This window comes from Bison bison, unplaced genomic scaffold, assembly GCF_000754665.1.
Source record: "Bison bison bison isolate TAMUID 2011002044 unplaced genomic scaffold, Bison_UMD1.0 scf7180017864043, whole genome shotgun sequence".
In the NCBI taxonomy this organism is placed as follows: domain Eukaryota; kingdom Metazoa; phylum Chordata; class Mammalia; order Artiodactyla; family Bovidae; genus Bison; species Bison bison.
In genome coordinates this window covers 2,073,746-2,101,610 of record NW_011494615.1, presented here as the reverse complement: position 1 = coordinate 2,101,610, position 27,865 = coordinate 2,073,746, and the positions used below count along the sequence as shown (strand labels likewise).

General features: G+C 44.3%; 1 protein-coding gene across 2 annotated transcripts in view; it reads left to right on the top strand.

The window, feature by feature from the left end:
* MYRIP (myosin VIIA and Rab interacting protein) overlaps nt 1–27,865 on the top strand; it is a 226,972-nt gene that overhangs the window by 98,808 nt on the left and 100,299 nt on the right. For both annotated transcript variants that reach the window (XM_010835475.1, XM_010835476.1), the window contains exon 3: nt 10,293–10,514. In XM_010835475.1, coding sequence (XP_010833777.1) covers nt 10,293–10,514 — 222 coding nt within the window. The remainder of the gene's footprint in view (nt 1–10,292; nt 10,515–27,865) is intronic.

Sequence of the window (27,865 nt, the reverse complement as noted above, 5' to 3'; positions counted from 1 at the left end):
CTTTTTCACTCTCCTCTTTCACTTTCATCAAGAGGCTTTTTAGTTCCTCTTCACTTTCTGCCATAAGGGTGGTGTCATCTGCATATCTGAGGTTACTGATATTTCTCCCAGATCTTGATTCCAGCTTGTGCTTCTTCCAGCCCAGCGTTTCTCCTGATGTACTCTGCATGTAAGTTAAATAAGCAGGGCAACAATATACAGCCTTGACGTACTCCTTTTCCTATTTGGAACCAGTCTGTTGTTCCATGTCCAGTTCTAACTGTTGCTTCCTGACCTGCATATAGGTTTTTCAAGAGGCAGGTCAGGTGGTCTGGTATGCCCATCTCTTTCAGAATTTTCCACAGTTTATTGTGATCCACACAGTCAAAGGCTTTGGCATAGTCAATAAAGCAGAAATAGATGTTTTTCTAATAGGCCACAAACAGCCTGTTTTGGTTAGCCTAAATGTCACATTAAATCATGTATAAGCCAGGATAATTTCCCCATGCCTCAACATGTGAAAATTTCTTTCATCATTTTCCCCCTTTAATAGCACATCTTTCCATAGAAAGCACTGACAATCAATATATTTTTTCAACATTGCCAGAGTGGTTCAGTTGCCTGCTCTGGGTCTGTTCATGTCCCTCAGTGCTAGGCTTACTGTTTGTTTATATTATGTATTGACTTAGTTATTCACATTGGGAGAAACCTGATCAGATGTAACACACCAGTACAGAGGTGTGCTGACGGGGAAACGTTTGATAGTATACGTTTTATCAGTTATACCCGATTGTCATACACACGTACACGTGCTTCAAGCAGGAGACTTAGAGCCAGCAGTGCTACACATCGTAAGTGGTTAAGTTACACTCTGCGACAACTTCACTAGACAATTTGTGACTAGCAATATGACTGACAACATAGTACCATATTGTACTATGTTGTACATATTCAAACTTTAGAAACATCATACAACTTCTAGAACACTTATATTAATGATATTTACCCATACAATATAACCTAAGAATGTTTATCATTTGACCATGTTTTCCATATAATTTAATACACCAAATAATCCTCATTCATTTAGAAAACCTTTGTTCTCTTAACAGAGAGAAACCCAAACTCAGTCTTGTATCAATTTAGTAATAGCAAAATTGATTTATCTAATTAAATTCAATCTATCTTAAAGTGCAAAGTTCTTTTCTCAGAGTTTCTTTTTTTATATATAAATCTTTTATCACTTTCTCCGTATTAATTTGTCCCTTTTTTTCTCATCCAGAACCAGCTGAAGCTAAAATTATTGTTTTATTCCTCAGCAAAAATACTTTAGTTTTTTTATACTTTCTCTCACCAACACATAGCCTACTTGCTTTACACACTGAAATGCTTCCCTTATCATTTTTACATATTACAATTTTTAACCTTTCAAATATCTTAACAAAACCAAGAGACAAGTCATTGAACTATGTGTTATATCAGCATTCTCTGATTGGCAAACTTAAGAACATATTCCGTAATCTATAACATACATTTTTCTCATAACACAATTTCTCTTCAGTGTGGTATAAAATGTGGGTATATGAACCCAAACATCTTTCAAAGTTCTACTGATTAACCCAAGACTGAAGTCTTGGGCAGAGTGGGCTGTGTCTGTTATCTCAAGCACATGGTAAGAGTTAACGTCAAGCTTTCTCCTAGCCAGATTTTTGTTCTCTCGGGTCTCTCAGAAAACCGTATTTTATCAAACTAGCTGTCTCTAACTACATATGTAAAAAGAACCAGTTTTGGAGTTTCAAAAGAGTTTTTATCTTAACCAATTTTCTCTGGAGTCTGAAGAATACTGCTGGCCACACAATGGTTTTTGTTTGTTTGCTTGTTTTAAATCTTTCTTTTTCTCAGTCATAATTGTGTAGGTAAACTTTTCTTAATGAACTGAACCTGAATTTCCCAGTTTACAAAAGGCAACGAGAATACCAATCACACAAATGGAACACACACACACCAGAAGACAGGACTATCACAAATCCCCCAAAATAATGACCAATAAGGAGTCCCAAATAAACACTTCCCAACACAAAGGGTCCTCCAAGTAGATATGACAGAACCGACTCACAAAAACACCGAGATAGAATGTCATAGTCACAAACCAAGGGTAGACACAGGTCAGAACCAATGGGCAAAATGCCCAAATAGCAGCCCGTCCTCACAAACGACCCTCAACGTCAAATGCACGTCAGAACCAATGGCAGACATACCCAAAGGACACTCTGCTCACAGACAGGCTTCAACATCAGACACACGTCGGAACCAGCTGGCAGAAAGCCCAAATAGCACTTCATGCTCAAAAGAGAAGTTAGCCAGGAGCACACCGGTGGACTTGGTCTTGGAGCTCGTCAGCTCGTCCAGAGGCATCTTTCCGTTCCACCAAGGATAAGCTCACATGCCGTTGGCAGTCAGTGCCCAGCATGGAAGAAACAGGGAGAATCCCTGAATCGGTTTCAGCCGCTGCTAGGAATGCCCCCCTAAATCCTTCTCCTGGGGTCAGTGAACCACAAGCAAGGGGCTTCTCACGGCTGCCCCAGGGCATCATGATGGCAGCAGCTCTACTAAGGAAAACTCGCGGGAGCCAGATATCACGAGAGCGTGGCCTCACGTTGGGAGCCAAACTCTTAGTGAAAGTGGGCCCAGGTGGCTGTAAAGCCAATAAAGAGGCAAGTTTGGTGGAAAGGAGAGGTTGCTTTATTTTCTATTATTTATTTTTTTATTAATATCTAGAACATTCTCTCTCAGCCTCCCTGATTCTCAGCCCCTGCACCTCCATTCTTCCTGAGAAGGAAAAGAGAGAAGTCATTCATAGCTATTAAGGAGGAAGTGGAAAGTATGAGTGCCCACCCTACTTTCCTGAGCTGTGAAGATAATGAGTGAAAAACTGGCTCTGTGAAGACCCAGGAGGGTCCTGCCCCAAGCCATCATGAGGTTTAGGAAGGCAGACACAGCTGGGGCTGTTTGGAGGTGAGGGGACGATCCTGGAATGTAAGTGAGCTGGGTCAGTAAGCAGCTTCAGGTGGGGATGTTTCTCCCAGACATTGCCCATCTGATCCGACAAGCCTACCACCATGGAGGTGTGACCCCTCTTGCAAGCTAGATGCCCTTTGGTTTTCCTTTTTCACATGCTCCCAGCCAGCCTGGGTTTGTAATGAAACTCTAATATACTGTGATATTGATGTGAGTCCAGAGCGTGAAGGTCTCAGCTTCTCTGGTGACCTGGCCATTCTTCTTTTCGAGAAAAGAATTATAATGCCCCCAGGGTGCCTTCGTTTGTTTTTCAATAACTCTGTCTGCTCAAGGTCAGGACAGATGTGTGTCTGATTTCACCATCTTCCCTCCAGATTGCAAATGAAAGTCAGTAAGCGACTTCCATAGTCTATTTTGAAACTGGGGGGATGTGGGAATTCCCTCATTTTATGAAACATAGAGCTTACTGTCTGTTTCCATTCTTTTTACTTACGTTCATGGATTCCACAGAGATGGTTTATATAAATGTGCATTCATTTTACAACATTTTTTTCTGAATTGTGATGGTAAATCCCTTCATAGATTATAGGCTAAAGATGTTAAATATAAACTATGACTCTCTTCAGTAAGCCCACATTTTTCAATATCATTATTTTTTTTATATGGTGATGGTAACCAGCAAAAATGTGTCAAGATACAGGAAGGTTTTAACCATCCCAACCCTCACCACCTTGGGAGACAAAAAAAAAATTAAAAATCACTAATTCTTTTTAAAAGTGACTGGAGACATTAATTTTTGTCTAAACCATACTTTCAATCAAATCGTCTAGTTTCCTGACCTGGTATGGGCTAGCTGATTTCTGACAAATGACCTTTAGTCAAATATTCCTGAAGATGGGACTTCCCTGTGGTCCACCGGCTAAGACTCTGCCCTTCCAAATGCAGGAGGCTGGGTTCGATCCCTGGTCAGGGAAGTAGATCCTACATGCCACAACTAAAGATACTGGATGCTACAGTTAAAAAAAGAAAGAAAGAAAGAGCCTGAGTGCTGCAGCTAAAACCAGGTGCAACCAAATAAATAAATATATTTTTTTAAAACATCAAATATTCCAGAAGATCCTTGGGGAAGTGGGAGCCTTTTCTAAGCACCTGCTGTGGGGCAGAAGCTTAGAGGGTTTGAACTGAAATAACATCAGACTTCTGTGGAGTCGCTTTGATTTTTTAGGCACCTACTGGTCAACTCAGTTACATTTTTCTCATTAACTTCTGCAACAGACATTTCAGGATACTGCTGCTATCCTTCTTTGACAAAGAAGAAAGAAAGAAATAGGTTTAGAAGAGCTGAGTAACTTGTAGCCATTAGGAGAAGAGTCAACATACCTCAGCACCCCCAACAGCCACCGTTTACTAAGCTGCCTGCCGAAATTCAGGTTGATGAGGCTCCCACAACTCCTTACAGACAATGCTTATATGAAACCTGATGCTCTGGTTTATGGGGCTAAAGGGACCATCGAAAGTTCTGGTTTAAAATGGTCTGCTTCCTTGCAGAGCTGGTAATCACCATGTACCTGGTGTGTGTCTATTAACTCTACCATCCAGAGGGAATCTTTAAGTGTTTATTTTCCGTACTGTGATATGCTGAACTCTATTAACCTTGAATGAATTTTGATAACACCATCAGGGGGCAGCAGAATGATTCTGCCTGAAATTACACAGTGAGAGGGAGATTACCCATGACATATTAAAAGCAAAACATACTTTTAAATGACCATGACTGTTATTATCCTATCAATTGGGCTCACCCTCTGGAGCCTGGCTCTTAAAAGCGTTTATGACATTACTGGCAGAGGTATTCAGTGATTGATTCACTGCTTCACCTCCTGTTCACTCTGCACCCATGACAGTGACTCCTGCCCTACCCCCACACACCACCCCGCCACCGCAGTGAAATTGCTTTTGTCGGGGCCGCCCTTGACCTCCGTGTTGCCAGATCCAGTGGACCCTCCTCCACCCTCATGGCAGACACAGTCAGCCATTCCCTCTCTGAAACGTCTTCCTTTGGTGTCTTTCTCAGTCTCTTTGTCTGGCTTCACCTTGTCAATGTTTCAGCCTGAATGTAAACATTTGGGGTATCCGTGACTTGTTTCTAGGCCCTCTTGTTTTCCGCTTGATGCCCTGTCTCCCCTAGGGTGGCTCATCCATTCCCGTATTTATGGAGATGTGTGTGAAGAACACAGCTGGCCCAGATCTGTCCTCTGAGATGCACAAATACCTATCAGTTGTCCACGTGGCAAATCCCTTTAAATGCCTCACAGTTTTCACTAAAATACGCTTCCATCATCGTCATCTCCCCTTGATCCATAACTGGCTTCACTTGCTGCAAAAGCTGGGAACCTGAGACTGGCTCCTGGTTCATCCTTTCCCTCCACCTCTGTATCAGATCCTTCAGCAGGTGTGCCATGCATCTGTCCACCCCTCTCTGTCTCCTATCCTGGCTCAGACCTCACCCATCTACCTAGATGACTGCTCAGCCCTCATGCGAGGTTTCCTCGCATGGCTGTCGAGAAGTCCACCTTAAGGTAACAGCAGCTGCTATTACAATGAAGAGTGGATCCTGCTCTGTTCCTGCTCACTAGCCTCATTAACCTCCCACTGCACGTAGGATAAAATCTAGACACTTTTCCAGGGGCTGTGTCTTATCTTCCCTCCCCTTTCTCCAACATTAAGCTCTTTCCTCTGCTGTTTTTTTTTTTCTCTTGGATTAGCCCCTTCTCAACTAAAATGTCACCTCCCCAGAGAGGACTTCTGTCAGCACCCAGTCTAAAGTAGGTTGCCATGTCGTCCTCAGTCCTGCCTGTTCTGTTATTGAATGTCTTACAACTTATAATTGTTGTATAGTTTCTTTAGTTTTTAATCATTTGAATCCCTACTTTAATACATGTTTCATGAAGGGGAGGGACCTATGTCTTTTTATCCCTAGTGCCTAGAACAGTACTATGGGCTTCCCTGGTGGCTGTGCCATAAGGAGTCTGCTTGCAATGTAGGAGTCACAGGAGATGCAGGTCCAATCCCTGGGTTGGGAAGATCCCCTGGATAAGGGCATGGCAACCCACTCCAGTATTCCCACCTGGAGAATCCCATGGACAGAGGAGCCTGGCGCGCTACAGTCCACAGGGTCACAAAGAGTCGGAAACACCTGAAGCGACCTGGCATGCACACGCACTAGAATAGTATTATAGCTACTCAGTGAGTGTGAGTTGAGTGAATACTTGGCAATCTAGATAATAGTGCCTGTAACATGGAGAGTTGTAGCTGTGGGCTAGAATTACTGTCTTTTGGATAGCAAACAAGTGACATATATGCCATCACTTCTCCCTGCTATGCCCACGGTGGATGCTGAGTTATGACACTCTAGCCGCGCTGAGCCTGCATGCAGTCTCAGCATGTGCTGAGAATCAGAATCGGCATGGCGGTGGACCCAGAAACCGTGAAGTGTTGATAGCTTTTCATATATCCATCACAAAGTGATGTATTAAGAAGAGGCTAGGGTCTTCCCTGGCAGTCCTGTGGTTAAGACTCCACATTTTCACTGCAGGGGGTGTGGGTTTGATTCCTAGTTGGGGAACTAAGATCTCAGATGCTAAAAAGTAAAACAAAAAAACCTGAAACCACAGTTAAGATACTACTTCACACCCATACTCAGTGCTCAAGCAGCAAGTACACGCTGAGCCTTCCAGCCCAGATACTATCACAAAGGCTTCTTCACACAGAAGCACGTGTGAGCCTTCCAGCCCAGATACTATCACAAAGCCTTCTTCACACAGAAGCAAGTGTGAGTCTTCCAGCCCAGACACTATCACAAAGCCTTCTTCACACAGAAGCAAGTGTGAGCAAATGTTACGTGCACTGAGACTACCGGATTTCTTGCTGATCCAAATGAATAAGCACTATTTGCTTATTGCCGCTTTGCTCATTTGAAATATCTGGCAACTCCATGAAGTAGGAATTAGTATTGCCGCTCAGAAGGTAGAGGCTCAGAAACGCTGGAAGGGTCTTTGGTAGTAACTGAGCTCAGCTCTGCACCCTCGCCTGTGACGAAACCCATCACTGTTTCCCGCATGGCTGACCATTTGGGGGCCTGCTCCCTCCCAGGACATTTCGGTGCAGGTACCCGGTCTTGTGATTCTTGGTTGATCCTGCACTCAGTCACTATAGGTTATCCTATACAATTCTCTTTAAGGACTTCTGCCACGAGGTCCTCTAGGGTAGTAGAATCTGAGAAGGGAGAGACGATCCAGAAGGACATTCTTATTTCCTCCTTCAAGTCTGTGATTAAAAATCCTCGATTTGCTTTGGACAAACTTTAGAGGAGTTGGTAAATTTTATTTTTAGACTCTCAGTGATTTTCTTAAAATGCCATCAGTATTTTGTATATCAGGAATCAAAACTCATAAAGCTCAAGTGATCTTGTGCTTTGAGTTCACAGAATTTTTTCCTTTTTTTTTTTTTTGATCCACAAGACTTTCTTTCCTGGATGTTTTATCGCATTTAATTTAGTGTCTTTGAAATGTCAGTAGAAGAAAGTCAGTTGCTGAGGCTGTTCTTATATTGTTTACAGAGGTCAGAGTGTTGATAACTTAGCTCATCTTCTGTTTTAAATCTGAGGGACTGGATAACAACATCATCATGCCTTAAGGAAAAACCTTCTGTCCTGTTTCCCTGTAAATATTTTATTCAGCCAACTATGCATGCTAAGTCGCTTCAGTTGTGTCCGACTCTTTTATGATCCCATGGACTGTAGCCCACCAGGCTCCTCTGTTCTTGGGATTTTCCAGACAAGACTATTGAACTGGGTTGCCATGCCCTCCTCCAGGGGATCTTTCCATCTCAGGGCTTGAACTGAGGTCTCCTGCATCTCCTGCATTGGCAGGAGAATTCTTTACCACTGAGCCACCTGGGAAGCCCCCATTCAGCCAAGTATACATATATTTTACCCTGTAGAATTATCAGCAGGCCTGATATAGTCTCTCTCTCCTTCCAGTGCTCAAGCTACAAATGGGTATTGGACACCGCAATGCAGAGTAGTCAGCCTGTGTGTGTACTGGCAGCTGTGTAAGCCAGCCCAGGGCACCTGAAAGCTAAAGCTGTAAATACTCTTTGAATTTTCATGGAAAGATGTTTACGGTGTTTTGTTGTTAAGTGAAAAATTAGATTATAAAACCATACATAGATGTCCAATTCTAGTACCAGGCTGTGATGAGCTAGCCCAGCCCTTCTTTGTACTAAAAACACCTGAAAATCCTAATGAAATCTACAGTTTAATATAATAAAGGGAAAATACTTGCAAATCATATATCTGATAAGGGACTTGTATCCAGGATATATAAAGAACTCTTATAACACAACAATGAAAAAGACAATATTCTAATTTTAAAATGAGTGAAAGATTTGAATAGACTTTTCTCCGAAGAATATGTGCAAGTGGCCAGTAAGTACATGAAAAGATGCTTAATATTATTCCTCATTGGGGAAATACAAATGAGAAGCATAATCAGATACCACTTCAAACCTCCTCGGATGGCTGTCATAAAAAAGGCAGACAGTAATAAGTATTGATGAGGATGCAGAAAAATCAGAACCCTCATGGGTTGCCAGTAGGATGTAAGGAGGAGTAGCCGAACGACCAAACTGTCTGGTGGTTTCTTGAAAGTTTAATCATTTAACATTTTGACCCAGTAATTCTACTCCTGGGGTTGAAAATATATGTCCACACAAAAACTTGCCCATGAATGTTGATAGCAACATTATTCAAAATAGCCAAAAAGTAGAAACAACCCCAATGTCTATTAGTTGATGAATAGAAAAGTAAAATATGGTATATCTGTAAATAGAGTATTACTTGACAGTAAAAAAAGGAATGAAATTCTGATACACACTGTAACATGGATGAACTTTGAACATATATGGTATGATTCCATTTATATTAAATAGCCAGAATAGGCAAATTTGTAGAAATAGAAAGTAGATAAGTGGTTGGTAGAGGGTGGGAGAAGTAATAAGCAAGATGTAAAATTTAGAAGCCATAGAAGAAAAGACTGACAGATTTAATTACAGAAAAAATAAACACTTCTAAATGATGAGACACACCGTATGAAAAGTTGAAAAAACAATTGCAAAATGAAGGAAAATATTAGCTACATACATCATATTTCAGGAGGCGCTAGTAATAGAGAACCTGCCTGCCAATGCAGGAGATGTAAGAGACATGGGTTTGATCCCTGGGTCAGGAATATCCCCTGGACGAGGAAATGGCAATCCACTCCAGTATTCTTGCCTGGAGAATCCTATAGACAGAGGAGCTTGAAGGGCTATATTCTGTGGGGTTGCAAAAGAGTCGGACATGACTGAAGCAACTTAGCATGATGCACGTACATTATAGATTCATCAGGGATGAACTGTGTAATCACAAAATGGATATGGAAAAATATAATTATTTTCTGTTCCTGCCTGTGGGTGTCCATCTTTGAACAGAAAAAAAAAAAAATTCAAAACCTTTCAGGTCAGAATAACTTGGTTACTTCCGGTCAGTTTTATCTTGCGTATCTCAGTGTGTTTGGGGGATTCCTTATCTCTCAGGGTTTCTCCTTTGCTTCTCAGAGTATAAAGAAAACAGTGCGTGCAGTTTTGCATTAATATAACCAGTTGTGTGCCCAGAATACCCATGAGCTCTTTGGAAAAAGGGAGTTAACTTTTATCCAGCTCTCAAGTCACCAGTGTTCAGGATTAGCCCATCACCCAGAGAATCTTTATTGACTTACATTGATTTGAAAGCTTTTAAAATCCTCGGTGCTTGTTTCCAGGGATATTGAGGGCCAGGATTGCATTTATCATATTCCCAGCAGGGCTGTTGTGAGGATTAATGTTTTAACATAAATGATCTTCTGCTCCTTTAAAAAGGCATTAATTAAGCTAAAGGGTTCTTTTTTAATGTGCTTAGTTTTATAATAACTTATATTTCAATCTGGTGTCTGAAATATAAGTAGTAAGGTTTTGTGCTTTCTTATAGAAAATATGACATATAGAAGAACATACAATTAATCCACCATTAAGGTTCCTCTCTGGATAATATGTTAAGCCATTGGACTTCCTGAGTTGTACTGTTTTACAGGAAGACCCTACGTGGTAGCTTGGCAGACAGGGGGGCCGGGGTGGGGCGCTTTAGGGAGGGAGCCCCTGAGCTGACGTGCTGTCTCTCTCCTCCTCACCCTCTCCCCCCACCGCCCTCCGGCTCCCAGCGAGATGAAGCAGAGGCTGGACGCGGAAGGCAGCAAGTGCAGCATCCTCTCCAAGCACCAGAAGTTCGTGGAGCACTGCTGCATGCGCTGCTGCGCGCCTTTCACCTTCCTCATCAGCACCAAGCGCCGCTGTGGGGACTGTAAGTTCAACGTCTGCAAGGGCTGCTGCTCCTACCAGAAGCGCGAGAAGGTGTGGGTCTGCTGTGTCTGCCAGCAGGCGAGGTGAGTGGCCGAGTACACCCTCAGGGTCTCAGCTCCCCGGTGGCACCATCTTCCTTCAAGCGAGTGGGGCCACCAGTGGGTGGTTGGTCGGCATTATTGTGTAAGAAAAGGGAGGGTTACCGAGGAGTTTTCTACATTTGGTGTGTCTGATGCACATAGAACACACCCAAACTTGTTTAATCAGAGCATGAAGGAAGATGATGTTAGGGAGAAGTTGGTAACTTTGCTGGGTTAATCTTGTGATGATGTCTTGTGTGGATATCTCCAGAAGCCTTGGGATGAATATTGTCCCAAATCAAAAAAGATGGAAAAGTTGAGCTCATTTCCTATTTTTCCATATTAGTCAAGTCCATCACTGGAACCAGTCCAGGAAAGAAGTCCAAGATCCATGGGGCAGGTTTTGCTTCTTGAAATTTTTCTAAGGCTCAGTTTGATAGAGAAGTCAGAGTGCCTCAGGTGTGTATGGCCTGTGGGCTGACAGTCTTTTACATTTTGAAGGTTTCCCTAGAAGAGTTTATTTATGTATCAGTAGTAACAAGCTGTATAACCCCTCAGCCTGATACAGGATGCACTGCCAAATTCATCATGGGAAACATTTAGGAATATTTGACTTGAATCAAATGTGAAAAATTTCAGGTAAAAACAGTTTTTAAAACCTGCCCAGTTTCTTGAAACAAAAGCAGTTCGTTTACAATGGACTGTTTAGACTTTAAATACCTGGCAAAAGCCGGCGTCTTGCTGGGAGATGGTGTTTGGGGTCACTTTGTGCCGCATCCACTTTGACCATCAGCTTCTCTGCCTCTCATGCAATCTGAAATTCACGTCTTGGTTTAGAAATGATTTACTTAGGGTATTACTGGGACATTCTTTCAGCATATTCATAATCGAGCAATTGGATTTTAAAACACTGTATGTGTCAAATTACTTGACAAACACCTGTATGTATATTGTGTGAAATCCCAATAAAACAGTGGATAGCAGCTCTGTGAAGCTGTGGCGATGACCACTTTTTAGACCCATAGTTTACTCCCCACTGCCCATGACATACTTTTTCTTTCCTGTGTAAATTAAGCCCATTTTGGGTGCATTGGTTTAATTACTAGCTGTTTATCCAGTAGCTACCATAGGCATATGGTTCTTGAGATACTATGGAGCCATGAATAATTATAATAGTAAAAAGTCCTGCTCACAGAAAATTAAGGCACTAGGAGTGGAGAGGAGACCTTTGTGTGGTAATATTAACCGACTGCCTCAGAAATGAATGACTGTGTCAAGCAGCCCGGGCCTGTCTATGGTGTGGTTCTACAGGTGTGACTCAAATTAAAATGTAGGTTAGTTTAAAATTTTTAGCTTTGGGAGATTAATAACAATGAATGATGGATTACTTATTTTAGAAGTTATATAGCTAATAGTGTCAGGCGAGTGTATGCTCCTTGGTTCTGTCTCGTCACAACAAAGATTTGGAGAGACGGACATTAAAGCCCTCGGCATGTCAAAGCTCTTGGGTCTTGGACAGACCGTGTTATAGCTCTTAGACAAATCAGTGTTACAGCTCCATGTTACAGCTCTCTTTTATTTAGATAATAACAGGAAAATCCATCCTCATCCTCGAGGCGTGAGGGCTGCTGCTGCTAAGTCGCTTCAGTCGTGTCGGACTCTGTGCGACCCCATAGACGGCAGCCCACCAGGCTCCCCCGTCCCTGGGATTCTCCAGGCAGGAACACTGGAGTGGGTTGCCATTTCCTTCTCCAATGCATGAAAGGGAAAAGTGAAAGTGAAGTCGCTAAGTCGTGCCGACTCTTAGCAACCCCATGGACTGCAGCCCACCAGGCTCCTCCGTCCATGGGATTTTCCAGCCAAGAGTGCTGGAGTGGGGTGCCATTAGGGCATGTTGACCCAAAGACGCAAAGAGAAGAGCACCCAGCGTGCGGAGGTGGTGGGGGGGCCGGACAGGGAGAGGGAGAGAGAGCCCTTTGACTCCTCTTTTTATACTGGTCCTCCCCACCACCCCCCCAACCCGCCCCCTCGCCCGCCCAGTCCCAGGGCCTGCCCTATGTAAATTGGGTTAGCCAGGAGTGTTTGTCTTTGCCTATTCTAACTACCTAACAATAGGATACTATGGAATCATTCTCTCTGTCATTTTCTAATTATATATAAATTTCTCTTCTTGACTATTTACTGCAGAGATGCAGTCAAACATTATAAATAAGGACATATAGTGGTTGCGTTTAAGGTCCTCTGCAGGGAAACCAAACTTTCTGAGTGAGCCCAGAAGCACAGGACAGCCGTTATCATTTGGTGTCGAATTGATTCAGGAATCTCATTCCTACTTTCCTTGGAAACAAGTTGGCCTCTTAGTTCTTTGCTTCGTTATAAAAAATGCTCTCTCTGATTTTTGTTGTTTTGTGCTATTACCTTTAATGCAGACCAACTGGGGAAATTGTTTTCAGAGGATGAGAGAGAAAAATTACTGTTGGAACTGAAATCAAAACATATGTCCTTATTACCTCTGTGGCATTGGCTTTGGTTTTTCTGAGACAACTTAAGCCTTCATTTCTTTTCACCTTCTGTCGAATACCCTTTACTTCTATCTGATCACTTAATGTTTGATGTTCACACAATCCACATGATTCATAAGTTAGCATGCTGCCCTTTTAGTATAAAATCCACAGTATGTTTTAGAGATATCCCAATGGGCTTGCAACATCCCTACAGGAGATAAGATATTAAAAAATTACCACTATGAGATAAGGACATTCGCAGGCTAACAATTATATGGAGAAATGTTGAACCTCACTAGAAAGCAAGGGAATAGACATTTATACTTCAAGTAGCTTTTTTTCTTATTAAATTAATGTTTGTTTTTCCGCATTCTCCTCAGTGTTGACAAGGGTAGATTGAAAAAGGCACTCTCATCCATCGCTGGTGAAGTCAAAATGGGCATAACCTTTTACCAACATATAGCAAGAGCCATTAGCATGTTCAAGTCCTTTTACCCTGTAATTTCTAAAACCTTTACCTAAAGAGGCAATGGAATATTTTTAATACAAAAAATTTTTCAGTGAAAAATGAGACATCCTGGATCACTAATAATCTACATGTCCAACAATAGAACAGAAGAAGTAAATTAGGATACATTCTACTTGACAGAGTATGATGAGACATTTAAAATCATGTGGATTAGCATGGGTAAATTCTTCTATTAAAAATTATGTATGCGGTGGTTTCTTAGTAAAAGAAGTACTTCGCTTTTTTGAATGGAGAGCATTTATCCAGCACGTACACTCTGCGGAGTATTTGTGACACAGGAGCCTGGATGCGGTGGAAGTGTTTGTGTTGACAGCACCGTGTGCCAATGTCGTGTAGCTCATTTTGAATAGGGAGCTCTTGCACTGCCATCACACGCTATGATGCAGCAAGTCAAAGAAAGTTACTGTGTACTTGGAAAATCCCATCTTAGCCAGGGCTGTTCAGTGAAAATGTTGTACAATTGACACAGCTCTTGACTAGACTGAAAAAAATTAAAGGAAAAAAAAAATTGAGGCGTGTTGGTGATTAAGTTCCATTCATGTACTGTGAGAGACAGTCTACCCTTCCAGATTTCAGAATAAATCTCGTCTTGAGGAAACGCAAAAGGCACACCGAGCGGTATTATGCAAAATAACTGGCCTGAAGTCTTCAAAATGTTGATGTCATGAAAGAAAAAAGAAACTGAGGAAATGTTTAAAGACTAACAAGAAATGGTAACCAAGTGGCATGCCTAACCCTTGGTCGACTCTTGAGATGAGGAACGTGGCTGTAGAGGACACTGGGACAGTTGATAATGGATAAGGGTAGAATAGTCCTGCTGCTGCTGCTGCTAAGTCGCTTCAGTCGTGTCCGACTCTGTGCAGCCCCATAGACGGCAGCCCACCAGGCTCCCCCGTCCCTGGGATTCTCCAGGCAAGAACACTGGAGTGGGTTGCCATTTCCTTCTCCAATGCAGGAAAGTGAAAAGTGGAAGTGAAGTCTCTCAGTCGTGTCCGACCCTCAGCAACCCCATGGACTGCAGCCTACCAGGCTCCTCTGTCCATGGGATTTTCCAGGCAAGAGTACTGGAGTGGGGTTCCATTGCCTTCTCCAGAATAGTACTGAGTTCATTTTAAATTTCCTGAAATTGATCATTTTACCTGGTTATGTAAGAGAGCGTCTCCTTGTTCCTGGAAAAGTACACAGACACATCTCACGGTAAATGAAGTATTTTTCATTTATTTCCTCCATAAATGCTTACTGGGTTCAGCCCACACAGGAGGCCTGTTCTAAAGCAATCAACTCTTTACCATCCTTCACTGATTTTCTGGAGAACTGTTTGTTCACATGTTCACTTTTAATGTTTGTTGTATAATTTTTTGGTACAAGTTCTTGGTATGCCTTTTGTTTGTAATGTCCCTTTTTTCTTTTCTTCCTGAAGCCTCCTTGCATAAGTTGCAGGACAGTCATTATGGGGAAGAGGCCAGCCTGAAATTTTGATCTTTTGGCATTTTTTTTTTCTTTCTTTCTTTCTTTGTTTTTGACTGCAGCTTGCAGGATCTCAAGTTCCTTGACCAGGGATTGAACCCAGGCCATGATAGGGCAGTGAAAGTGCTGAATCTTAGCCAGAAATTTTTATCTTTCTGAAATTTCTCTGATGAGCAAGCAGAGGCACTGGCTCTTTCCATCAGCAAGCACCCAGGCCTGTGTTAATGGCCAAGGTTAAAGAGTCACACAGATCTCAGTACTACATGAGCAGCCATGAGTGGACAGTGCTCTGCTGGAGGCCGTGAGGTCTTTGGCAGGGTTGGGGAGGGCACTGTGGTTAGAGTAACAGCAGGACAGGTATCCCAAAGGAAGGGTTGCCTGAGCTGGGTTTTCATGGGGTAGGAGTTTGGCAGGGGAGGACAAGGAAGCAAAGGCAGGCTGGACAAAGGAAAGGGGGAGCAGTGGGCAGACCAGAAAGCTTGGGCAAGGTAAGGCTGAATCTAGGCTGCAGGCAGTAGAGAGTGGATTTCCAGAAAAGAACGTTAATTAGATGCCAGCACTCTCCCCTTTATGGTCCTGGGAGGTGAATAGCACCTCCTGTTAAAATTGTAGATGCTGAGCTTACCAAGGCATCTTACTGTTCCAGTAGCGGTGGGAGCAAGATCCAGAACCAAATCTTTGACTCCAGGATATGCATTCTTGACAGGACTATGTCCCCCCAACCATGAGGGAAGAGGGAATCTTGCTCTTTTTATTTATAAAGCACAGATATGCATACAGTACATACACAAGCCTCGGATAAGCCTGCATGCTCATTCAGTCGTGTCTGACTCTTTACAGCCCCATGGACTGTGGCCCATCCTCTGTCCATAGGATTTTTCAGACAAGAATACTGGAGCAGGTTGCCATTTCCTCTTTCAGGGGATCTTCCCTACCCAGGGATCTATCTTCCCCACCTACTCCTGTATCTCCTGCATTGGCAGATGGATTCTTTAACACTCAGCTACCTGGAAAGCCCAGGATAAGCCTAGTGGTTAAAAATTTGAAGTTCCCTCAGAACAGTCCACAGAAAATCAATTTAAGAAATGAAAAGAAGGATTTGATACCGCAGCATAAGAGAGGGATAGAGAGTGAAGAACATCTGTTTCACTTTATAAAAACCTTACAAAATGTAAATTCTTCGAAAGATCCTAGAAAACTAAGCCCTAAAATTTGGACAAGGCAGTATTCAGCATGAAGACAGTTAAGTTTAGCAGGAACCAATATAGAAGATGATGCTGTATTCATTTCTGAAGACTACAAACAGCTCTTAAAATCAAGATGAAAAGCGACTGCTGCTAAATTTCTTGAGTTCTCATTTGAGAGCAGGAACAAGTGGCCTAAGGAAGGCAAACTAATCCAGCCTCGCCTGATGGGAGGGCCAACGCATTTACCATATAAATGGGCTGCTTCACCCTGGAATGTGTAAGCTGTACTGTCATAAGGATTCTTAGGAATCCTGCCTGAGGTGTGAATTGCTCTCGGAATCACTGTAAAAGCATCAGAGAATATTATGGTCTCTGTAATTCAAAGGCAGCCCTGTCAGGGGAGTATTTAGGAATTCATTGGTAAGGAAAGAACTGGAGAGATTTATAGTTTACACCCGTAGAAGTGAGGATGTGAGATAATTAAGAAAAGAGGATTTCTTTTTTTTTTTTTTTTCTCTAAAGAATTGTTCTGGGGGCAGCATCCCCCAATTCCCCAATCAAGTAGCTTCCAGAGCCTCATCAGAATTAAATCCCATAAAGACATCTGCATTTTCTGGGACTCTGTGTCCTTCAGGTGATTTGCTTAACCTCTAAGTTGAGATTCTTCAAGAGACATCTAGGAATGGCCTTGTACACTGAGGAAGTGTAATGAATTCTAAATAAACTGAGTACCTTTAAGAAATCTTTGTTGGCTGTGCCTTTTAGTTACAATCATAAAGCACTAACATTTTTGCATTGCTTCTAATCAATTAAGCTTTTATTTCTTAACTTTGGGGAAAAGACTACACCATTCAGTAGGTAGCCTATGTCACGGTCATTAGGTCATTATCAAATAGAAGTAATTTGCTTCTCATCTTTTAAAAATGTCCTGTGTATTAAATTGTGTCCTGTATGTTTAAAAATTGCCTTCAGGACAAAACAAAATTTGTTGTATATTCTCATATAAATAAAGTGTGTGGACAGTAGGTTTATTTATTTAGAATTTATGTCCCCATCAATTTACAATTCTGTTAGCTTGCCAGAGAGAAAAGGGAAGGCTTCATTTAAGCAGGGATTTGAAGGAAGGATGGAATTTGGCAGAGAGGAAGGGTAAAGCGCTGAAGGGTCATGAAACAGTGTCTTTGGGGACAGCAGAACGGGTATATACGGCTGAGGCAGGAAGCGCGTTATTTAGGTCAATGAGGGTAGTTGGTGGTTGATGCTGGGAATGTGAATGTGTAAAGCAACAGAGTGTGAAATGACGAAAAGTGTGCGGAGGTATGAGGGTGTATGTGTTTCCTGAAGAGGTAAAACTGATCCCCTCTCACCTCACTTCCAAGGTTTCAACGGGAAGGAATTGTCAGGCGAGTGTATGCTGCTCGGTTCTTTGTCTCGTCACAGTGAAGATTTGGAGCGATGGACATTAAAGCCCTCGGCGTGTCACAGCTCTCGGGTCTTGGACAGACCGTGTTATACCTCTCAGGTCTCGAATGGACCATGTTATAGCTCTTAGACAAATCAGTGTTACAGCTCGATTTTATTTAGAAGATAGCAGGAAAATCCATCTTTGAGGCGTGAGGGCACGTCGATCCAAAGTCGGGAAGAGAAGAGTGCCTCAGCGTGCGGGATTGGGGGGAGAGAGAGAGAGCCCTTTGGCTCCTCTTTTTATATGTTTTTTTTCTTCCCCCAGGACCTGCCCTATGCAAATTGGGCTTAGTCAGGAGTGCTGTTCTACCTGAAGTCCTCAATCCGGTCCTCGGACCTTCCTTTGACCTTCCTCTGTTCTATTTTCGCGGGCTTTTCCCTTCCTTGTCTTTTAGCCACTGTCATTTTGGATTCCTTATCCCTGTTCTAACTACCTAACAGAATTAAAAACTGCTTGGAGAGAACTTTACAAATTTACTCAGACCTCTTCCTATTTAAGTCAGTAAGATTCTTCCTTCCTAAATCACCTATGGCTAAAAATAAGGGAATCATAATTTCTATAGCAAAAGCGAACAAACAAAATAGAACAAAACGGCAGCTTCCTGCCACATGACGGAATTGGGGTGTGTCCATTGACTTTGTGAGAGTGTGTAGGTCCAGAAAACTCACGTGCAAAGATACAGCAGCTTTCTTGGTAATGCCTCCAAACTAGAAACCACCCCAAAGTCTATCAGCAGAGAATGAATATAAATGTGATGTAGTCATATAATAAAATACTATACAGCAATGAAAAAGAAGAAACTATCGATACACGCAACACCATGGATGAACACCATGTGATGCTGAGCCAAAGAAGACAGATGCAGGTGGCACGTACTGTATGATTCCATTCGTGTAGACTTCTGAAATGGTCACACTGACCTATGATGGTGATGGGCCCTGGGGGTAGGAGGGCTTACTGAATGGGAGGGGACCCAGCAAGCCATCTGGAGTGATTATTAATACAGTGTTCTGTATGTTGACTAAATGGTCTTATGTGTGAACACACATATAAACATTCTCTGTGACACTTAAGATTAGTGTACTTTACTACAGGTAAGCCATGCTGCCTAAAATACTTTTTTAAATTTATTGGCACATTTACACTGGCTCTGGCACTTAACAGCTGTGTGGCTATTAGCCAGTTGCTATCAGCATCTTTGAACATCATTTTCCTCATCTGAAAAAATGGGAATTTATGACCCTGGGCTTAGCAGGTTGCTAAAGGATTAGAGAGAGGATGATTTGTGCCCACCATGGTGTCTGTCCCATGGTTAGGAAACTTTTAATTTCTTTTCCTATAACCATCTGCGGTCCACAGCCCTTGGCTTGAATGGCTCCAGCTCTGATGGTTCAGCTGGGAAGCCGTGCTGAGTCCCGGTGGGTGTGCCAGAGAATGGTGCCTCCTGTGACGAGGACATCACTTCTCATCACACTCATAAAAGTATTCCAGCTACACTTTTTATTGCAGTAGAGGATTTTTGTAAGCATGAGTGGAGAAAATTAGAAGCTGCTGGATAAGGCTTGTGGGTGGTACTCAAGGGAAATAAAAACCAAATAAATTCACTGGCTGATTTTGAGGAGAAAAGGTCATTCTCTGAGAATATTGCCAGACGATGTCCTTGAAGCCCCCAAAAAATAAACACATGACTTGGAAAACCAAATACATTCAGATCTACACCAGGACACATAAAAATCAAACTTTAAAAAACTAAAGAAAAAATTTAAAATCTTGAAAGCAGCCAGACATAAACAATATATTTTTTATAAGGGAAAATCAATTCAGGTGACCACAAATTTCTCAATGGAAACCATGGAGGTCAGACAATTTTTAAATAAAAATTAAAAAGGTCCAATCAAATCAGGGTGTCCACCACAACTCAGAACGGATGAATGTATTTCCCCAGTTACCTGAACAGGGCTTCCCAAGTGGTGCTAGTGGTAAAGAGCCCGCCTGCCAATGCATGAGACTTAAGAGACACAGGTTCCATCATCCTTGGGTCGGGAAGATCCCCTGGAGGAGGTCACGGCAACCCACTCCAGTATTCTTGCCTGGAGAGTCCCATGGATAGAGGAGCCTGGAGAGCTACAGTCCATGGGGTTGCAAGGAGTTGGACATCTTAGCACACACACAGTCACCTGAACTGCCCTTAACTTAGCCACCACCTTTAAGCAGAGTTAACCACTTGCTTCTCACTGAGTGGAGGCCGCCTTTCGAGAGATGAGAACTACGTGGCCGGGGGGATTTCATGCCCTGCGCAGGCCCTCCCCAGCCCGGGAGGGGATATAGCTCAACCCACAGTATGGTCCCACTCACCAGGCCCTGGGATGGGAGAAGGAGCTCCAGGGCCCACCTAGAGGATTACCAGGGCAGGGCCTGCACTCTGTGGGCCAGGGGCTGGGAGATGGCAGTGGAAATTGAATCCCCTGGCCATCCAGAGGCCTGTCCCCTGCCTTACGCTCAGGATCTCTGGTGTTACGGAAAGAATGCCAGCCCTAGAGCTTCCCTGTTGGTCTTCCCAGTGGCTAAGACTCCTCACTCCCAATGCAGGGGCCTAGGTTCAATCCCTGGTCAGGGAACCCGATCCTACATGCCACAATGAAGAAATTGCAAGTCACAACACAACTAAAGATCTCACATGCCACCATGGAGGCTCATGTGCCACAACTAAGACCCGACACAGCCAAATAAATAAAATATATTTTTTTAAATGCCATCATGCACACCTGACTAAAACTCTGGCTTGGCCCCTTCTTAGCTCTCCATCCCCTGGTCTGCTATCCATCAAATTAAGCTTTTGTTGGTGTAGGGAAGCGCTGGGAGTAATAAACGAGGCAGCCCTATGCCCACTGCAGTGGACCCCCAGTGAATGTTCCCAAGGCCAGGTTCAGAGAAGTGATGTGGACAGCTGTGGCCCCTGGGAGCCTCAATCCAAAAGGAAGAATGTAGCAGGGTGGGCTCTGAGGCTGGTTGACATTCAGAGGCACCCCTATAGTGGGGACCAGTGAGCCAGCCCCATTCCCCCAGCCAGGGATGAAACTGGCGGCTATTAGGGAAATCATAAGGGGCCACAGAGCATAATCAACAAGATCTCTTCATATCATTGCCACGTGGGTGAAAATAGAGCCACAGTGACTAGTGCTGGACATGCACAGAGACGTGACCATGGGGAGAGGGGGCCATGGGAGGGCAGCAGGGTGAGCGACCCAGTGTGGCTGTGACCGGGGCGGGGGATGTGGCCAAGTTGGCTTGGGTTCTGATGCTGGCCCCGCCTGCCCGTGGACAAGGCTCCAAAGCCTCGCTTTCTTCCTGGGTCAGATGAGTGTAACACAGTGCCAGCCTCACAGCCTCACAGCCCCGTGGACAGGACTCACTGAGAGGCATCTGCCAGCAGCCAGCCCAGGGTAAGTCCCAGTAGATGTTAGCTCTGATTACGGTGGTTATTGCTGCCACCACTGGGGAACAAGCCAGGCAAGTAGATCATAGAACTGAGAGTACATATGTTTCAAGAAGGGAGGGTGTCGGGACTTCCCTGGTGCTCTGGTGGCTAAGAATCTGTATCTCCAATGCAGGGGGCCCAGGTTCAATCCCTGGTCAGGGAACTAGATCCCACATGCTGCAACTAAGACCCGACACAGCCAAATAAATAAATACTTTTTTTTTTTTAAGGGAGGGTGTCATGACACACTAGATTTTGGTTCTGTTGTAGACAGCATTTGTCCAGCATGAATGTGTCAGGTTAAAAGGATGAGGTAAGAGCACTGGCTAGGGGTCAGTAGTATCCTGGTAAGTTTTTGACAGGTGGCTCTCCAGGGATAAAAAGAAAAAGAGCTTGATTTGTAGCATTTGTCGATTTCCATAGTGTAAATATCCCTACCATATGTGTTTTTGAGCTCCCAACAGATTATCACTGAATGATGAGTGAGGGAGAGGTGCCCACAGTCAGCTCCCCACAGCTGGAACAAGCCTGTCCCTCATAGCACTGGCTGGAGTGGAGAAGGGTGTCTCCAAGAACACCAGGAAGAGGCCCTGCCCTGTAGGAGCTCAGAGTCTAACACAGAGGACAGGAAGGTCCCAAACGTAACCATACAACGTTGGGACTGGTGCTGAGAGAGCACCCAGAGGCAGTGCAAAGGCCCTGAGGTGTGAGCCAGGGGACCAGAGAGCATCCTGTGGCTCATTCTGTGGCTGAGAGCATCTTGATGCCTGAACCCAAACTAGAGTCTAGGTCATCAAGAAGGATGCAGTCAGACCTTATTAAATTTAAGAAGCATTTTTTGCTTGCATTATGTTGTTTTAACCTCTTAGCCATCCATGAGGTATGTGGAGCCAATATTCCAATTTTGTAGCTGAAGAAATTAATGTTTGCAGAAGTTGTTACAACATGTCCTTTTTCATTGGAAGCTCAATGAAAGCCATCTTTGAGCTTAGTAGCTTTCCATACAGGTTCTTAAGACTCAGAGATGCTCCCGGGCCTGAGACTAGGTGTCCCACATAGCAGGAAAATTCTGGTCCTCGTTATCCTACTGCATGTGTGCTTAGCTGCTCAGTTGTGTCTGACTCTTTGCGACCTCATGGACTGTAGCCTGCTAGGCTCCTCTGCCCTGGAGATTCTCTGGCAAGAATACTAGAGTGGATAACCATTCCCTTCTCCAGGGGATCTTCCTGACCCAGGGCTCAAACCCAGGTCTCCTACATTGCAGGCCAATTCTCTACCATCTGAACCACCAGGGAAGCTCTTCAATATACTAGGAGTATGCCAAAATACTAGATGTGGTTATTAGACTTGTTTGTGGTTAAAAAAAAAAAAAAAGTCAACCCTAACAAGAGCTAAAGAGAAACTAAAAGGAGTTGTGAGACAGAAGTTTTATGAGAGTCTCAGGAATGTACGTGATCATAAAGCTTTTATAACTTAGTTCCAAAGGAAATGCTTCTCTCTTTGTTGGATGTTTCTGGGTTTATTGTATACAGAGACCTTGGCAGCATTTACGCAGACTTGCACTTGCTTTGCTAAAAACCGCTTTCTCTCAATTTCTATTTTCTTCTCTAAAATTATATTCAGAATCTTCAGTCCAAGGAGTGTGTGAGAGCCTGTGAATCTGTTTCCATGGGACAAGGTCAAGGAAAGTCACTTCCGACACCGTGTGCACCTCTGATGATAATATTAAAGTGCTCTCTCCACGCTTTTATTTTTGACCTTGGGACAATCTCTCTCTCTCTCTCGGGGCTTTATTAATAACTACCTCGTATGGTGTTACTGGATACTGAAAAACGTGCCCTGAATGCTTGTTGCATTCAAAACTTCATCAAGAAAAATCAATATACTCAGCTTTATTTCTAATCAGACTGTTTTCTTGCTTGGCAAGCCCTGAAACCTTGTGCAAAAATCCCTGACCTTTTCTGGGCCCCTCCTGAGAGGTTGACAGGGATTCAGGACCTCTGCAACACTTCCTCCGAGTGCCCAGGGATGGGCCAGTGAGGAGCTGGCCAGATGCTCGGTGCTGAAATTTGCTAGTGTAGTGAAGGACGGTGATTCAGGCAGCATCTTGAGCCTGGACTCAGAGGGCAGTGTAACTCCCCAAGATGGTTGGGAAAAAGAGAAATCTGCCTTTGCATATGACAAGTCCATACCTGGGTGGGGCATGAGGCTGGAGCAAGCCCATTCTCCTTATAGACCAGCCAGACTTGCCCTGTCACCATATCTGCTGAAGGGGGGTTTCTAGTCCCCGAGAGCAAGTCATCTATAAGTATTACAGTGTAGGCTTTCAAGTTTAGGAGATGAAAATCTAACTCAGCTGACCAGCTTCATTCATTTTTAACTCATCATCTTTCAAACCTGACAGCGTACACACTTCTCTGCCCAGAGCCATTTCAGAAGTGAACGGCCACAGGGTGACATCTATGTGGCACAGGCGCCTACACCTTCCACTGCTTCGTGGCAGCGTCCCACCTCCCTGATGTAGGCTTCCCGTCTGATGTCTGTGGAGGACGTGCACTGCTGAGTTGTATTCTAGCATGGTGGGTCTCTGGAGGTTTACGTAGATGCCACATCAGTGCTCAGACACTCAGGTGGAGAAGAGACAAGCCTTCTGGAAGCACTACAGAGGGCTCCTCTTTTTCCTTTCAGTCATGGCTTCCCAGGTGTGAAGTTTAGGTAAGCCAGTGGGCTCCCAAGTAAGCTAGTGCATGTGGCACCTGCCCCACGGAGTCGGCTGGACCTTCACTGGAGCTGATCCAGTCGAAGTTCCCCTCTGTGTTCACCTCCGCTTTGCAGCTCTGGAGCCTTCATCCAGGTCTTGGTGAGGCCCTCTGGCCAGGTCTCCAGGGGATCTCCCTGGAGATCCTGGGCAAATGAAGGGGACAGCCACCAACAGAGAGACCAGGTTAGAGGAGGGTCTGTCTACTAAGGTGAGACCCCAGAGTTCAGGCTTCCTAATCCAGATGCTTCATTGTGGTAAAACCTTTCCTTCTGGTGCAAGGCACTTTTTTTGAGTGTGCTGGGTCTTCATTGAGCACATGGGTTTTTCTCTAGTTGTATGGGCTTCTCACTGTGGTACACGAGCTTCTCTACTTGCAATGTGCAGGCTTAGATACCCTGCAGCATGTGGGATCTTAGTTCCCCCACCGGGGATTGAACTCATGTCTCCTGCGTTGGAAAGCGGATTCTTAATCACTGGACCACCACAGAAGCCCCCCCAACCCATTAGAGTGAAAGAATATAGTATTTCTCTGCAACTGTGGTTTTCATGGCCATGTGACGATTCAAGGACAACCCAGGCCTGCCCATGTTTGATTTAAGTCACTAGGAGTGTATTTTCACAGACAGTCGCTAATTATGTTCTTAGTGAGCATGTATTTTCTCTGAAATAATAGACAGGGATGGTTTAATGAGTATTAGCATCATGGCACAGAGCATTTCGGTTGTCACTTCTAATTCTCACATCCAGTAACACGCTTGACCTACAAATTAGACTGCAACGGCATCGAGGGCTGAGTAGAGGAGAGGGAGTTTAGACATGATAAAAGCTCTGCTTGATTGTTTCTCCTCTTCCCAGAACCTCCCAGAAGGAAGATTTCATGCTGACATTGCCCAGGGAACGCTGTACCTTCCAGTCTCATCCTGGTAACAGGCCAAGGATTGAATTTGCCTGGAAAGAGATGGCGTTGCACAGAGACACAGTCAAATGCATTTCCAAAGCTATCAGTGGCTCAACTGAGACTCTGTAGGCCTTGGCGTGGACTCTGTTCTTGCCGCGTCTCTTGTGCCCTGTTCACATTGCCTCCCCCCACCTGCTAGTCTCTGCTGCTCTCAGGACGTGGCGGGGCACCGATGACCGCACGGGGGCGCCAGGGGCGCCAGGTCTCCTTTTCTTGAAGTTTTGAAGCTACCGCTAACTCTTCTGCTGTTGCAGTTGTTGTTTTTATTGATTTACTTATTTTTATTGAACCCCGATAACTGATTTACAATATTGTGTTAGTTTCAGGTGTACCACAAGGTGATTCAGTTATACATATACGTACGTACTGTTCAGATTCTTTTCCGTTATACATTATTGCGAGATACTGAATGAAGTTCCCTGTGCTATACAGTAGGTGCTTGTTGCTGATCTATTTTATATGTAGTAATGTGTATCTTTTTACCACATGAGCTGCCAGGGAAGCCCCTATATATACACACACATGTGTTTGTTGTTTAGTCACTCATTTGCGACCCAATGGACTGTAGCCCACCGGGCTCCTCCGTCCATAGGATTGTCCAGGCAAGAATAATGGAGTGGGTAGCCATTTCCTTCTCCATGGGATCTTCCTGGATCTCCTGGATCTTCAACTCAGGGATCGAACAGTGTCTCCTGCATTGGCAGGCAGACTCTTTATCACTGAGCCACGACAGAAGCCCATATACATGGGTGTGTGTGTATTCAAAGTAAAAAATCTCTCACACACACACATATATACAACTTTTAGGGGCTTCCTAGGTGGTGCAGCGGTAAATAACCCACTTGCCAATGCAGAAGATACAGGAGATGTAGGTTCAGTCCCTGAGTCAGGAAGACCCCTGGAGTAGGAAATGGCAGCCCACTCCACTATTGTTGCCTGGAGAATCCCATGGACAGAGGAGCCTGGAGGGCTACAGTCCGTGGGGTCACAAAGAGTTGGACACGACTGAGCACGCGTGCATGGTGTTATCTGTTAATCTCCAAATCCTAAATCATCTCTCCCCCACCTCCCCTTTGGTAACCAGAAGTTTGTTTTCTAAGTCTGTCTGTTTCTGTTTTACACATAAGTTCGTAGTATCATTTCTTAGATTCCACATGCAAGTGATATCACATGATTTGTCTTTCTCCGTCTGACTCACCTCTCTTAGTGTGATCACCTCGAGGTCCGTCCACATTGCTGCGAATGCTCACGGCCACTAATTGTTGATTCAGAGAGCCTGAACGGGGCCTTTGCTGCCCGGCCACGTTCAGCACTCCCAAAGCCTCCAAAGGTGTCCTCCCCACCTAGATGCTTTGCACCCCTCCTGGGCTCTCTTTTGTCTCCCCCTTGATCACAGCCAGCTGCCAGGAAAGACTGTGAAAGGAGTTCACCATGTGCCATCTGGGGTGGGCATAGCTCCCGATCCCTCTCCCAGGGGAGTTTTATTTACATAGGTTAAGTCCCTACGGCAACTCAGACGTTCTACCCTGGGATGCTTCCAGCAGCGCCTGGGGCAGTCCTGGATCTGTCTTGTCATATGTGGCTCAGGCTGGTCACCCAGAACCCCAAGAAGGACTGGAGAAGAGAAGTGAAAGTCATGGCCCACTTCCTGAGCAGGAGGCATGTTGTCTGCCTTAAATTCACAGATTTCCCAGAAAGCCTCCAAGGCAGGCCTTAGCCTCAGTTTACAGGGTAGGAAGGACTTCCCTGGGGGGTCAGGTTCAATCCCTGGTCAGGGAAATAGATCTTACATGCTAAGAGTGTGTATGCTGCAACTAAAGATCTCTCATGTCAAAATGAAGATCGAAGGTCCCCAGTGCTGAGCTAACACTTGGCATAGCCAAAGAAATAATGAAAATAAATATTCTTTTTTTAAGAAGTCTACACAGGGTAGGAGATGGGCTGAGAGACCTGCTCAAAGTCATGTGATTGACAAGGCACTGAGCCTGGATTAGGAAGCCAGTTTATTTTATTTTGAAGCCCAGCATCTTTCCACTGTCCCACTCTGCTTACCTGGGAGCAGAGGATACCACCTCCAGCTCCCAGAGGCAAGTCTGGGCATCTAAGGATGCCCCGGCAGGAAGCTCAGTCTGCTTAATGGGCTTTGTGTCCCAGGAAGTCCGGGCCCCTTGATGCATCGTTTTGTAGTTAGTGATGACTCCCCATCATGGAATGGAGTCCTGAGCCTGGGCCCTCTGGCCCTCCCAGGGGACAGTGGAAGCAAGTCTGCGGTTCCTCACTGGCAGCTCCTGCCCAGGCTGGGGATAACACTGCTGTTGCTCCCTCTCTTGCCATCACAACACTGATTTAATGCAGGCGAGATGCCCTGAGCTTAGCACAGGTTGCTTCTCTCCTAATCTGTATTCTCAACTTGGCCATCATAGCATTGCATGCGCGTGTGCTCAGTCACTTCAGTTGTGTCTGACTTTTTGCAACCGTATGGACTGTAGCCTGCCAGGCTCCTCTGTCCATGGGATTCTCCAGGCAAGAATACTGGAGTGGGTTGCTGCCAGGGTCCAGCCCTGGTGGATCCAGGGAATTCGAAGCGGGGACGGCGTCGGCGAGAATCAGGAAACAACTGCTTAATTAAACGTTAATATAAAGAGTGGTTAAATAAGGATAGTTCAGTGAGGAAATTCAGTGGAGAAAAGAGGCTGAAATAAGGATAGCTCAATGAAGAAATTCAGTGGAGAAAAGAGGCTGAATAATTCAGCCAGAAGGCGAGAGAAAGAACGACATGGGGAGACCAAGTTTCGGTGAACAAGGCCCGCACTTTATTTTCCAAAGTAGTTTTTATACCTTAAGTTATGCATAGAGGATAATGGGGGAAGGGGTAGAGTCATGCAGCAAGCCAGGCTTTCTTCCTGCAAACTTACCATATGCAAAAGTTTAGGTGATTTGCATCATCTTCTGGCCCGGAGGCCTGTTAACATTTTAAGACCCTTTCTTCAGAAAACTTACTTTTC